The 13,855-nt window shown below is 40.1% G+C and overlaps 2 protein-coding genes across 3 annotated transcripts in view; both read right to left on the bottom strand.

The window, feature by feature from the left end:
* Window positions 1–13,855, bottom strand: part of ZSWIM8 (zinc finger SWIM-type containing 8) — a 746,829-nt gene that overhangs the window by 152,479 nt on the left and 580,495 nt on the right. The gene's annotated exons all lie outside the window — the stretch shown is intronic.
* Window positions 1–13,855, bottom strand: part of VCL (vinculin) — a 79,330-nt gene that overhangs the window by 52,421 nt on the left and 13,054 nt on the right. For both annotated transcript variants that reach the window (XM_063307641.1, XM_063307642.1), the window contains exon 2: window positions 5,913–5,983. In XM_063307641.1, coding sequence (XP_063163711.1) covers window positions 5,913–5,983 — 71 coding nt within the window. The remainder of the gene's footprint in view (window positions 1–5,912; window positions 5,984–13,855) is intronic.

Here is a 13,855-nt window from a genome sequence, read left to right as displayed (position 1 = left end):
CAACTCCCCATTTCACAGAAGGCAAATTGATGAATCTCAGAGAAAAGTAGTTTATACTCAAGAGCTGGGTTATGAGCATAACATTCCAAGTCACATCCCATTTCCCCAAGAACAGAACAAAATATTCATTTCACAGAAGGGAAAGTGTTGATGTTCAGGGTAACATACCTCACACAAGCCACAAGCAAACATACTCACAAATACCAGTTTTTAGAAACAGTCAAAACATACAGTTCACGTTTCACAATGATCTCCAGTCTTTAAAAATGTCTTCCCACTATCCTCCAGTTGCCTTTTATTTTGTTCTGGCTAGACAAGAAGACTTCTAAATAAAATGCTGGACTGGAACCCCCTCACTATTTTTACTATCTGAGAATGACTCTGATTCCCAATTTGGGTTTAGAGACCATCCTGAAAACAAAACAGGATTGATATGTTAGTATTTCACCTAGCAGCACACAGCTTCCCTAATTTTTAGAAACAATTTTTTTTTAAAATCAAAGGAAAAAACAAGAGTGATCTAATCTGTCCATTGCATTACTGACAGCATTTCAGGATTTTTACTAAAAATTATTTATTGTATGCTATTGTGGAGGGTGGGGTGGGGGTGGACAGTATTTCTGGAACCAAACAAAGAAGGTTCACACCAGGTTGGTCTAGTGGTTAAGGCAACAGGCTAGAAACCGGGAGACTGAGAGTTCTAGTCCCACCTCAGGCATGAAAGCCAGCTGGGTGACCTTGGGCCAGTCACTCCCTCTCAGCCCAGGAGCCAATCAGGCATGGTATGAGAGTTCTGGTCCCACCTTAGGCATGAAAGCCAGCTGGGTGACCTTGGGCCAGTCACTCCCTCTCAGCCCAACTCACCTCACAGGGTTGTTGTTGTGGGGAAAATAGGAGGAGGAAGGAGTAATAGGTATGTTCCCTGCCTTGAGTTATTTATAATAAAGATGGGATAGAAAATAAATAAATAAATAAATAATAAATACAAATAACCATTTTGAATATTTTGTACCAGTGAGTGTCTAGAAGCCAAGAAAAATTGGTTAACATGGAGGAAGTGGAAAAATCTGCCACAAGATCAAGCAAATTCAAAATATAAAACTGAGTGGTTTGATCAACCTTTAGCGCTCTGACTGTTGTACTGAGATTTGGGGGGGGAGGGGGACAGAGAATGGGGCAGAGACTCCTTGCAAGCAGGCTTCAATCTCTTCAAAATTATCTGCTGCTGCTTCTATGTTTGAAAATACTACATTTCTTAAAGCATTTTCTTAAAACTCGTTTTAAAAAGAGCACTATCAACTGCCATGTTTGGGCTGAATCTTCACACAGAATAGAGTCAGCACTTTGACTCATACAAGTTTGGTATTTGTTATTGTTGGGATTTCTATTCTGTGTGTGTGTTTTACTTAGCAAAAACTTGTGTTGCAGCCCATTTGATTATTAGTCGGCTCAAGCCAACCGCTGCTTGCTTGAAAAATCCTAACTACCTGATATGAGAAATTATCTGACTGGCTCTATTTAAATAACGTCTGTGATATGATTAAACTCTTTTTATTCACAGCTAATTTTCACAGGCAATGGTCCAACAATAATCTAATTCTTGCCACTCTAATCTGAACATTTCAACAGGCAATAGAGAGGACACTGCAATACAGCACCAACACAAGAGAAAATTCAGAGAGGAATAAAGCTAAGAACCATGTTCTGTTAGAACCATGGTCAAATCTATGGATTTTAGTGAGCAAAACAGACATTCTGGACAGATGACCTTTACTAACAGCAGAATACTCGATGTGCAAGCTAAGTTGTAACACAGATGAGAAAGCAACATATTTACAAGCCAAATTTAGCAAAAGATTAAATTCACTTGGCTTACTTTAGAGACCAGCCAAGGATCTTATGCATACCCCTAAAGCAGTACATGCTAGAAGCATCTGTATCCTTTCCAGTTTATTTTTTAAAAGCACTTTTTTTTAAAACACAAAGCTTCAGCAACAATAAATCTACCGCAGGGAAGCAGGACCTGTTATATGAGTCCGGCCTTGGCAACGGATGGACCCTGATGGGTCTCAGAGGGAGCTGGGAGTTGTTCCTGCTGGTCTGCTACATGGTCCATCTGAAGCACTGGCGGCCACTTGGAACAAGAGGGCTGCCGAGGCTTAGGATCAGATCACGCCTATGCAAACTCTCCCCTCTTGAGGATCCCATCATTCTCTTTGGTTCACAAAAGAATTGAGGGAGATGAAATGAGAGAAGAGATGTCTAGATCACTGCTGGCACTTGATGAGGGATGAACTCGATCAAACACGGATTAGAGCTGCTATTAAAGTCTACCTCGTGGCGGTAACGGCAGCAAAGTAGCAATACTTCACCACCACTATTGTGTCCAAGGTTGTGCATCCATCCTTGCTCTTCTTGACCTCTCAGCAGCCTTTGATACCATCGATCGTGGTATCCTTCTGGTCCAGCTCTGGGGATTGAGGATGGGTGGCACTCTATTGTGCTGGTTCTCCTCTGGGGTCAGTACCAGTTAGTGGTGATTGGTAGAGATCCCACCCTCCGCCCCTTCTTTGTGGGGTTCCTCAGGGTTCAGTGCTCTCTCCTCTCCTTTTCAACATCTACACGAAACCACTGGGTGAGATCATCTGCTGCCATGGGGTGCGGTATCATCAGTATGCTGATGATACCCAATTATATCTTTCTGCCCCTGGTGGATTAAGCAATGCTGTTGACATTCTATCCCAGTGCCTGGAGGCTGTGGGGGTCTGGATGGGTAACAACATGCTTCAACTGAACAAGACTGAGTGGCTCTGGGTTTTGGGGCCCTCTGGATCAGGGACTATGGCATCTTTGGTTCTAGAGGGGGTTGCACTGCCCCAGACAGACCCAGTACACAATCTGGGGCCCTCCTAGACTCCTGACTCCTGCTCAAAGAGCAGGTGGCAGTCATGGCTAGGAGTCTTTTGCACAGCTTTGTGTTGTGCACCAGTTACGCCTGTTCCTGGACTTGGAGGCTCTCCTCAGTCACTCACACCCTGGTCACCTCCCAGATACTTTGCAACATGCTCTCAAAGAAAGTAGAGAGTAGACCCTTGAAGAGTATTTGGAAGCTTCAGCTGGTACAAAATGCGGCATCATGGGCAGTTACGTGTGTCTCTAGAACGGCACATGTTACACCCCTGCTCCATGAGCTGCATTGGTTGCCAGTCCGCTTCTGGATCCAATTCAAGGTGCTGGTTTTGACCTTTAAAGCCCTTCATGGCATAGGGCCAGGTTACTTGAGGGACAGCCTCCACCCAGTTACATCTGCCCATCCCATTAGATCTGGCAGACTAGGGATGCTACAAGTCCCGTCTGCAAAGGAGTTATATCTGGCAGGACCTCAGAGACGGGCCTTTTCTGCCATGACTGGCCCATCCCTAACATCCTTCGGGAAGTCCCTTAAAACCTGGTTGTCATCAGGCTTCTGTCCTGTGTCATCTCAAAGAAGTGGCAAATTGGTGAGATGGCTGTATTGCCTGTCATGCCTCTCTCCGCTACTCTGCCATTGGTAAGTTTAACCGGTGTTTTTAATGGTAGAATGATTTGAATTGTTAAGGTTTTACAATGTGTTTTTATTCTACACTGCCCAGAGTCACATTCTGAGATGGGTGATTATATAAATGTGATAGATAGATAGATAGATAGATAGATAGATAGATAGATAGATAGATAGATAGATATTTTTGTGAATGTGAACACATCACTCTCTTTCCTATTACATCCCAGGATCTCCAAGTATACCTCTTTGTTCCAAACAGATCTTGATGCCAACAGACTTCCTTGATTTTGCTGGTGTGGCTCCTTGCTAACCATAGTAAGCCTTGGCCAAAAACATGTGACTGATGTAATTGCAACCCCTGGAAAAGTTGGCCTAGGCTCACTGAAATGTTAAACCAGGTTTTGCTCATCATACAATATCTGCCTGCAGATGGAATGGCTGGAATCCTTCTCCATTAAAAGCAAAAAAAAACCCTGTTTTAGTCAAAAGTACTCTCATTTATCCATTTCCCTTATATGCTAGCCTTCTAGAGTTTTTTTTCATTTCAAAGTTCTATAATGTTAGCCGAGTTTACCTACATACTGATGCTCTATAGCCCAATCAAATGTAATAATTTAATGACATAAAGATGGCAACTTAAGCTAAATCCAAAGACATACAGACTCAACACATGGGGCCAGATGGAAACCCAGATTGTCTGATTTTCTTTTTTCACTTAACACCTAACTCCTATGGAATTGCACAAACTCTGTGCCATTGCAAACATATGCCAGCACCTTTTTTCTCTGCTTCTGCTTCTCTCTGATATGCACAACCTGGACCTGGGCCCTTCCTCCCTGATACCACTTTAAAGGGGAATTTAGCCCTCCCAGTACAAGGCCCTCTATCCCAGCTAGGAAAGACTTCCACAGCTGCATTTAGTAAAGAGACAATGAGATTTAGAGATCTGAAGGGGATCCTGTACAGCCTCTCCACTGTGGTCACCAGTTTTAAAAGCCATTTGATCTCTAGACATGTGCAAAAGCGGTTTTAAAATATCTTTAATCTGCATTACCAAGCACCTTGGTAAATCTGCACTTGGCCATCTGAAAGCCATTAATTTCTTGTCTTGAATCATGAACTGATCTATCTATGCCTATCCAACAATTTAGCCAGACTGTAGGCTTAATTCCAAAAACCATGCAGTATAGAGAAGACAGTTAGCAATAATTTTTTTCAGTAAGAAGTTAGCATTTGGCATTATCAATGCAAGCAACTGAATTATCATGGAAGTGATTAATCATGCACCATCAAGATCTCAGAGGAGGAAAACATTATAGTCAGAACTGATGCATGAAGTTAATTACAGATGCCAGTCAATTAAATTTCAGGCATGAAAGGAAATCCGAGTCAAGACAAGGACAAAGGTAGGGTAACAGAATGGATAAAATACTACATCCGTCTCCTCCATCTCATCCATGGGAGAAGCTGATGTTTTAGAGAGAGAACACCCAACAGTGGATGGACAGAAGAGTTAATGTCACAGCCCAAAACCACTCAATAAAAATGGAATCAGTCATAGGTCCAATTTATGTGAGGCCCTGGACTCTGAGTCCTTCTGCTTCTCTCATAAATCCTAAGGGTTAGGGTGTCACTATACTCTGACCCCAAGAGATGGAATTTGATTTTTATCTAGAATATCCCACAAAACATTCCCCACCAATACCTCTTTTCCACAGACCTGCATTCCTTTCCTTGCCTCCCCTCCACCAGAAAGAGGCAGGGTGCTGGCCTTTTGAAAACTTAATGCAGAACCTGAGGGAGAAACACCCTCCTGCACAAACAAGATTTTGCCAATTGCTCTAGACAAGTCCTTTCTCTGTGGCTTGGCTGCAAGATCCCTCTCCTTGGTCCTGAACCTGCATCACGTTTAACATGAGTATCTCCCACTGTTACCCAGAACACAGAAGTTGTGTTCCAGACATGCTACATCGTCTCCTCTTGTCTGAGCAACCACCAGTTGGACTGGTGGAAGCTTGACTGGATCAAGACAGCTATGACCATCCCGCATACTGTACTCTGAGTTAACCAAAGTATCTGACAAATTGTCTAAAGTTCCAAAGTAAATGGAGAGCTTCATTCTCAACGAGATTGTCTTTTACAAGGTGAACATTTACTGAAACAGACAAATCTCTGGCAAATACACCCATCAAAAGGCTTACTCAGAAAAATTCTACTCTAATATTCTTCCTCTTGTGTTAGTTTTCTATGTGCAAACATTTTTTTCTTTAACAGAGCTGCGTTCAGTCATGTGAGTTTTTCCTGGCAGTCAAAGCAGCTCAGCCTAGGCTATAACATTTCCAAAACTAATATAAACATTTTATCTACTTACTTGATGAATGCTGGTGGCATATCTCTCTTCAAAATCTGGTCTTCAGTTGTCTGAACAGTTTCTTTTCCCACCTGCATGAGAAGAATTGCATTTTTATTACCACCATCAATAGAGTCAGATTTAATACACTCAAAAATAGCTTTTCCAATTCCCATGATTCTGCTATTTTCTCAGAATTCTGCAAATAAAAGAAACCCGCTAACAGAGGAACACAGCTACTATTTTACTGTCATTATTAAAAGTATTTCTATACCACTTCCCATTGGGTGAAAAAATCCAAAGCAGTTTTTAAAACACCCAGTTTCAATCCAGTAGCGGTAACATGGGGATAATACTACTAAGCTACAATGCATGGTTGAGGAAGATAATGCCTAAAGGGCTACACTATAACATGCATTCCTAATAGTTTCTAAATGTATATGCAATGAGAAACCACAATTCCTTCTCATCCTGTCAATCAACAATTTTCCAGATACAAAATAGATACAGGAACTGCAGCAATGTAAACCATCTTCTCTATTAAACAGTTTGGTTAACTCATTACTGAATAAATTTAGCCTCTAAGTTGCAATTATGAGCCATATCTAAATATTAGAACAGAAAACTACTGACCTTCTGCCTCAGTAATGTAATTAGCAATTTCTATCTTTGGGACAAGCTGTCAGATATTTACTGCCGAACAAGTACATCACAAAATCGAAACTAAACCGTCATATAATCCACTGGGTTTTATATGATTAGATCCTATACAATTGAATGATTGTCCAAATAGAGTAAGCCATAGATTATTTTAAAATACTGCTTCTTAGCGACTTCAGTCTTCATGATTGTATACCTTCTTTATATCTCTGGCATTTAAAATGGTTACTACTAAATACATTTCCCCTGCTGCTGAATTTGCAGCAGTTCCGAAGTTATAGAAAAGGAGCCTGCTAAGTATTGTGGTCTAATCAGAGTAAAATTAAGGTCACATCTGCATTTTTTCCTCTCTGCCACTAATACTCAACACCTAAATATTTTACTGTGTCAGGCTGTAGGAAAAATGCCAGTGAGGTACACTGTCTTACCCACAACCAACTCTACCTTTCTCCAGGAACTATTCTGTAGCTTTTCCTACCTGCTCTACAATTTCTGACTCACAAATCATCCCTAGGTCAGACCCCTGTCAATCACTAAGTGAGAAATTCACTGAAATGAATTAGGAATGGAAGAAAAAACTCCCTAAGGCTTCTTCCTCTCATGGAACCTTATGGATATCCACTTTTCTTTCATATCATTTAGACAGACCTTTGAACAAAGTAGAGTTTGAAGGAGGAGGACCACAGAGATCTTTGCACCGAGCAGCTTACAATTTAAACAATGAGGTCGATAATAAAAGGAAGCAAAGGCTGGGATGGTGAAACTAAGAAGATTCAGTTGTTCATACTTAGCTCAATTTCGTTTGGGGATGGCTATTAATGGAGTAATCTGCAACCTTCACAGGAAAGGCTGGTTTTAGAGGAAACAACATATAGGGAAGCTTCTTCCTGCAGATTAATGCCACCAGTCCTCCTAGCCCAGGCATCATAACATTGACCAGCAACAGCTTTCCAAAATTTTAAGCAGCTGTTGTTTCTCAACTTCCTTGGAGATGCTGGAATAGGACCTGAGGCACCAGCTTATAGGCACAAATATTTCAGACCAGTTTACACCCTAACTATGACAAAACCACAAATCAAGCAAGTCAGGTCTTGTAATAGCAGAAACAAAGAAGTGAAAAGGACTGCAAGTGAGAAATATTACAATTAAGAGAACAATCGCTGCAAAAGAAAGATACTGCAAAATTGTACAGGGAGAAAAACAAAAAGAACATAGCAAAGAACCCAGTCAAAGAGATGGTTAAGGCTGAAAGTGGTAGAAAAAAATACAGAGCAATTTTGATAGAAATGAACACTTTGTGTAAGTGTGAAAAGGGCTAAACACAGAGCCTCCAGAAAAATGACTGGAACTAAAAGTAAAAGTGAAAAAAATTATTTGAGAAGAAAGTGAATTGAGAGATGGCTATTGAGAGTGTTTTAGACATCAGTATGGGAACTGTAGGAGTATGTTGAATGGCAAAATTGAAACAAATGATACATCGGGATTCAAGAAAAATTGGATAAAAAGAAAGTCATAAATGTGGAGTCCTTGGTGTTCTCTGGGCCTTGTTGTTTTCTTGCAGACGTTTCATTGCCAGACTAGGCAACATCCTCACCTTCGCACTGAAGAAGTGGTCTAGTCTGGCAACGAAACGACTGCAAGAAAACAACAAGGCCCAGAGAGCACCCAGGACTCCACAGTCCAACCCCGAGCTACAAATATTTGCTTTGAAAGTCATAAATGCAGTGAGAATATTGAAAAATGATAAGGTGGCAGGTGTAGGTAATATAACCAGAGAAACGTTAAAATACAGATGTAGTCTTACTTTGAAGTGGCAGCACAATTTCTTTACTGCCTGACAATTGGAAGAATGTTATTGTTTCCCAATCTAAAAGGCAATATTGCAAGAATAAATCCAAAAACTAAAGTGGGAATGGTTTGTTCAGGACACCTGGAAGCTATTTGGCAGAAGCCTGCTTGAAAGGATAAAAGAGGTGATAACGTGAAAAATTTGGGAAGTGCTTTATACCATGCAGAGTGTACAGATCAGATTTTTGCTGTTCAGCAAGTCATGGAAAAGTGCACGAATGTGAGAAAGAATTTTATTTCATAGCTGTCGATTTAAAGAAGCACACAATATAGTGAATAGGCTTGAATTATGGAATGTTTTGCACAGGTATGTTGTTGAAGTTTGGTTCTTAATGTGATGAGAGCAGTATTTAATGGAAGTAAAGCATGCATGAGAATGGTATGCTAAGCAAGTTGTTCAACTCTGAGCATACTGTAAGACAAGGATAAGTGATGTAGCCTTGGGTGCTTAATATATTTATGGATACATTTATAAGGAATATTTATTACGATGTTAGAGATATGTTAGCTCGGCATGTGAATGCTTATGTACTTTTCTATGCTGATGATCTAAATCGTTGGCTGAAAATCCAAATGATTTGCAGCAAATATTAAATAGATTGTATGATGCAACAAGCAGTATAAAAACTAGCGTATCAGAGTGCAAAGCATTTGGCAGGGAAAAGGAGTGAATGATTGTAAGTTATACATAAAGGGTGAAAAACTAGAGGAAGTAGGTGAATTTGTGCATCTTGGTGGAATGTTTACTAATGGATGGAGAAATTATAAATTTATGGAAATGAAAATGGATGGAGAAATTTTAATATCTGTGAATGCTGGTAGAAATGTAGAGGAGAAACATAAAAGTAAGATGAATGCAACAGTAATGGGCTACTTAAGAATCACGGGAAGCAAAATCAGAATAGATAGAATCAATAATGATTGTGGACTGAATATAAAAGTGAGTGACCATTATGAGAGAAGTCTGTTGATCACAAAGAAGGAATGAATGAGAATCAAGTGGCAAAACAAATTTATTTAGGTAGAGTGAACTGGTTAAGCAGAAAAGGAAGACTGAGGAAGTCATGGTTGAATGGAGTTGTTGAGGTCCTTAAAAGGAGAGGTAAGAAGCTTAAAGATCAAAGGGCACATATGAAGTAGTATAGGGAGACAGTGAAAGCGAAGATGGTTTTTAAAGACAGAAAGGTATAAAGAAATATAGTGAATGGTTTGGTGCAGAGCAGATACATATTTCCTTCTCTTTTTCATCGTTTAATTCCTTTGCCTTACTATGTCTTAACCTTTTTCTGTACTTAGCATAATGCTCATTACCCTGATTACGGGGGTGATGAGTATGTATATTTTTAATAATCAAAACTGTAGAAGAAAAAGAAAAATTACAGGAATAGAATTTACTGTGGTTTAGATTTCTCTCTATCATTCTTGACATTTAAACCACAGGCCAGCTAAATGATAAAGGAATCCCTGCACATACCATTTATCCCAGCTAACTATTTCATGAAAAGCCTAGGTAAGCCACATCACAGCTTTACCATCTGCATTCACAATAATTCCTCAATTCAAGATCACCTCTGTCCTGGACTGGCTGGGATCCTGAGTCGGTCACGAGCATTGCCCATTCGATTCAGTCTGCAGCACTGATTTAACAATAGCCCCAATCGGTCAGATGAGCAGAATGCATCTGTTCTATTAGCAAACTCATCCTCATAAATCTCTAGGGAGGGCGTCAAATTCTGCCCTATTGCTGTTGAGAGGTACTTGGAATAGTTTGGCATTTTGAAATTTTATACACCAATATTACAAATCTTATAGGACTATATGTAACATATTCTTCACACTTCCCCCTTGTTTCTTTAATTCTGGTCTTTTGCTGCAAATAAACTGTATGCAGAACAGCAATCACATTAGTATGTAATCTATTTTCCAGTCCGTTGTCATCAGTTATGTTAATGGGTTTCATCTTCCTGCAAGAGCTCCTATGATTAAAAACCAACCTGCACAATCCACTTGTGTCTCAAAAATCAAAGAATTGCAAAAAGAAATGAAACTTACAGCAGAAATCAAGGGGGAGTTTCAAGATAACAATGTCATCTTGATGATGCTCCTCCCTCTACCAAAGGGCCATTTCTAGTGTCATTTAAGAGGCTGCATCTTGTACTATGAGGGCTATTTAATATCTGGGATATATGGTTATTAAGGGGAAGAAACATTTCGAGACTCAAGTATGCTCTGATGCTTCAGGGAAACAATCCAGCAAATGAACTTAAGCCAGCTTTTGACCAGCAAAGAATGAGCTTTTGACTGTCAAAAGAATTTATATTCTGCTTCCTGAAATAGATAGGACATCTGGCTGTATGTTACCAGAATAGCTGTCTTGACTATATTGTACTCCACCAAAGGAAGGTTTGAATAACAGCGTTAACTTCTTACTAACAGGGATGAAGGTGCCATAAAAGAAGAGTCAACACAAAACTATAGACAGCTTGTTATTACTTGTAAAAAAAAATCTCCAAAACAATCCTGATAAGAAACATCCACTTAGCAAGTATCCAATCTTTTGAAAAACACTGGGGGTTTTTTACAAATTGTTTGCGTCTATAAAAACTTTAAAAAAATCATTTTGCATTTTACAGATACTCAGAAAATCTTTGCTGAAGAAAGCTAAAATCCAATCCTTACTTCTGATAACAGTTGACATGAGCTTCTCTGTAAGATGATATGATTGCTCTGTTAATAACAATTCAAAGAGACTAACAAATGCTTTTTTTGTTTACACTACTTTGTATCTCTTCAAACTAAAAATTAAAATATACATTTTTCCTTACAATATGCTACATTTTAAAGTGGAGGAGAATAATAAGTTATTATCATTATCATTATTTATTTATTTATTAAACTTGTATGCCACCCGACTCTCAATGACTCTGGGCAGCTCACAACAATCAAACAAAGCAATTACAATAAAATCAAGAAAAAAGAAAAAAGAGGGCAAGTGTAATGCAGTGAGGGGTCTTACTCTCCATCGCTGAAGGCCTGGGTGAAGGCCCAGGTCTTCATGGCTCCTCTAAATAGTATCTTCCTGTGTATATCAGTGTTTTGGACAAGAAATAGGAGATTCAATGCTTTTGTTTTAACTTCGGTCAGACTCTGTGCTCAGAGGTCTATGACCTCATTATGACAGCAAAATTGAACTTCCATGGTCAAACACAGTACACCAGGGTTGAGCCTCCTCCATGGCCACCACAGATCTAAACTCCCCTTATGCAGAGGGGTTGAACATCTTTGCCATCTTTTAAAAAGGCCCCTGAAGCACACCTTTTAATTGTTCGTTTTAGTTTCTCTAGTTTCGTTTTGTTATAAACTCCAGAGACCTCAGCAGTATATCACCTTTAATAAATACACAATATTCCAATCCCATTAATTTAAAACAGGATTAGTAATTATGTCAAAATGAAGAGCACGCTGGATCAACCTTGCACCAAACTCCACTGCATAATTTTATGGTCAGTCTTTGGATTCATTAGGCACCTAACAATTTACATCTTATCAGCCCTATTAAAAATATTAAATTATTCCACATTCAACTCCCTCCTGCCTTCCAAGAAAGAAAGAAAGAAAGAAAGAAAGAAAGAAAGAAAGAAAGAAAGAAAGAAAGAAAGAAAGAAAGGAAGGAAGGAAGGAAGGAAGGAGGGAAGGAAGGAGGGAAGGAAGGAGGGAAGGAAGGAGGGAAGATGGATTAGAAAGGGTCAGCACATCTGTTACACTGGCCAAAAATATTCCCATGCAGATCCTTAAAAGCAAATCTTTTGAAAGGATCCTGGGCTCTTCCAGCCTCTCCTGCATTTTGCCAAGACTGCTATTCTAGAGAACAAAGATTTCTACTGTTTGTTAGAACAGAGGTCCATTGCCTTTAGCTGAGCTGTACGGGTTTGTTCTGTGAAGAAGAGATGTGTAGAGTCACCCTCAAAATTTACTGCAGCCCATTCATCAGGACAAGAGAGCATGATCTGGTCCTAAGAAGAGATTGAACAGTGAATAAAGAGAACAGCTGCAACGTCTCCAGACACTTAGCTCACACTTCAGATGAAGTCAAGAGAATCTGAAAACTGGCAAAGCATGATCTTGTAAATGCTTTTCTTTACTTCCAAGGCAGAAGCAGGTCTGAAGAACTGCTTACTTTTGAAGAAGCACATTTATTTCTATTTCCATGCACCTTTCAGGGAAGACATCTACCAAGACATTGAAAACACTGTAGGAGAGCCATGTTAGTCTTGTTGTTTATTCGTTTAGTCGCTTCCGAGTCTTCGTGACTTCATGGACCAGCCCACGCCAGAGCTTCCTGTCGGTCGTCAACACCCCCAGCTCCCCCAGGGACGAGTCCGTCACCTCTACAATATCATCCATCCACCTTGCCCTTGGTCGGCCCCTCTTCCTTTTGCCCTCCACTCTCCCTAGCATCAGCATCTTCTCCAGGGTGTCCTGTCTTCTCATTATGTGGCCAAAGTATTTCAGTTTTGCCTTTAATATCATTCCCTCAAGTGAGCAGTCTGGCTTTATTTCCTGGAGGATGGACTGGTTGGATCTTCTTGCAGTCCAAGGCACTCTCAGAATTTTCCTCCAACACCACAGTTCAAAAGCATTGATCTTCCTTCTCTCAGCCTTCCTTATGGTCCAGCTCTCGCAGCCATATGTTAGTCTAGGATGGCAAAAAGTCAAGAGGAATCTGGCAGCACCCTTTCAATCTGGCACTGCCTTTTAATAACATCTGATACAGTAGTCAGAAAAGGTGCTACCAGATTCCAAGATACTGAAAGAAACACAAAAGGGAGCTAAAGAAAAAAGAAATGTATAAAACTTCTACGTAGTTCTAAGCACAGAGATCACTAAGTGCAGATGTCAAAGCATCTGTCTTTTCCAGCTCCACCAAGCAGGCTTCCCTTCTTCTCCAATGAGAGCAAATGAGGTGGACCATTATGCAAGGATTATTTTGTCTGCCCATCAAGATTGTCCAGATCAGGAAACCAACTCCACAAGAAGCTTAGAATTTAGCTTGAGATTAACCAATATATATATTAACCAAACCTTGCAAGTCCAATTGTGTTTTTCCTCCCCTCCCTCTTACACCTCAATGAGCCTGGGAGGAGCTAGTCTGAGTCTCCTCATCTCACCTCCTTTCCCAAGGCTTAAGGAATGTTTCTGCCCATTTTGTTTTTGTAACAGCTTCTGAATATTTCCCTCAGGGCCATCTCCATGGCTCTCTACATATTTTAAGAATATAAGAAGAGTACACTCACATCAGGCCAATGGCCTGTCTAGTCCAACATTTGTTCTCCCAGTCTCTGGGTGGCCCAGTGTGATGGCCATGTTCCTCTTTGAGATGCTTGCAGCCATTGATAACCTTCTCCTCTATGAATATGTCCTATTTCAAGTTGAAGCATTGAAAGTTGGGAGACATC

The sequence above is a fragment of the Candoia aspera genome, chromosome 6 (assembly GCF_035149785.1).
Source record: "Candoia aspera isolate rCanAsp1 chromosome 6, rCanAsp1.hap2, whole genome shotgun sequence".
NCBI classification, from domain to species: Eukaryota; Metazoa; Chordata; class Lepidosauria; order Squamata; family Boidae; genus Candoia; species Candoia aspera.
The sequence above is the reverse complement of the archived record's forward strand: the minus strand, read 5'-3'. Positions and strand labels throughout refer to the sequence as shown.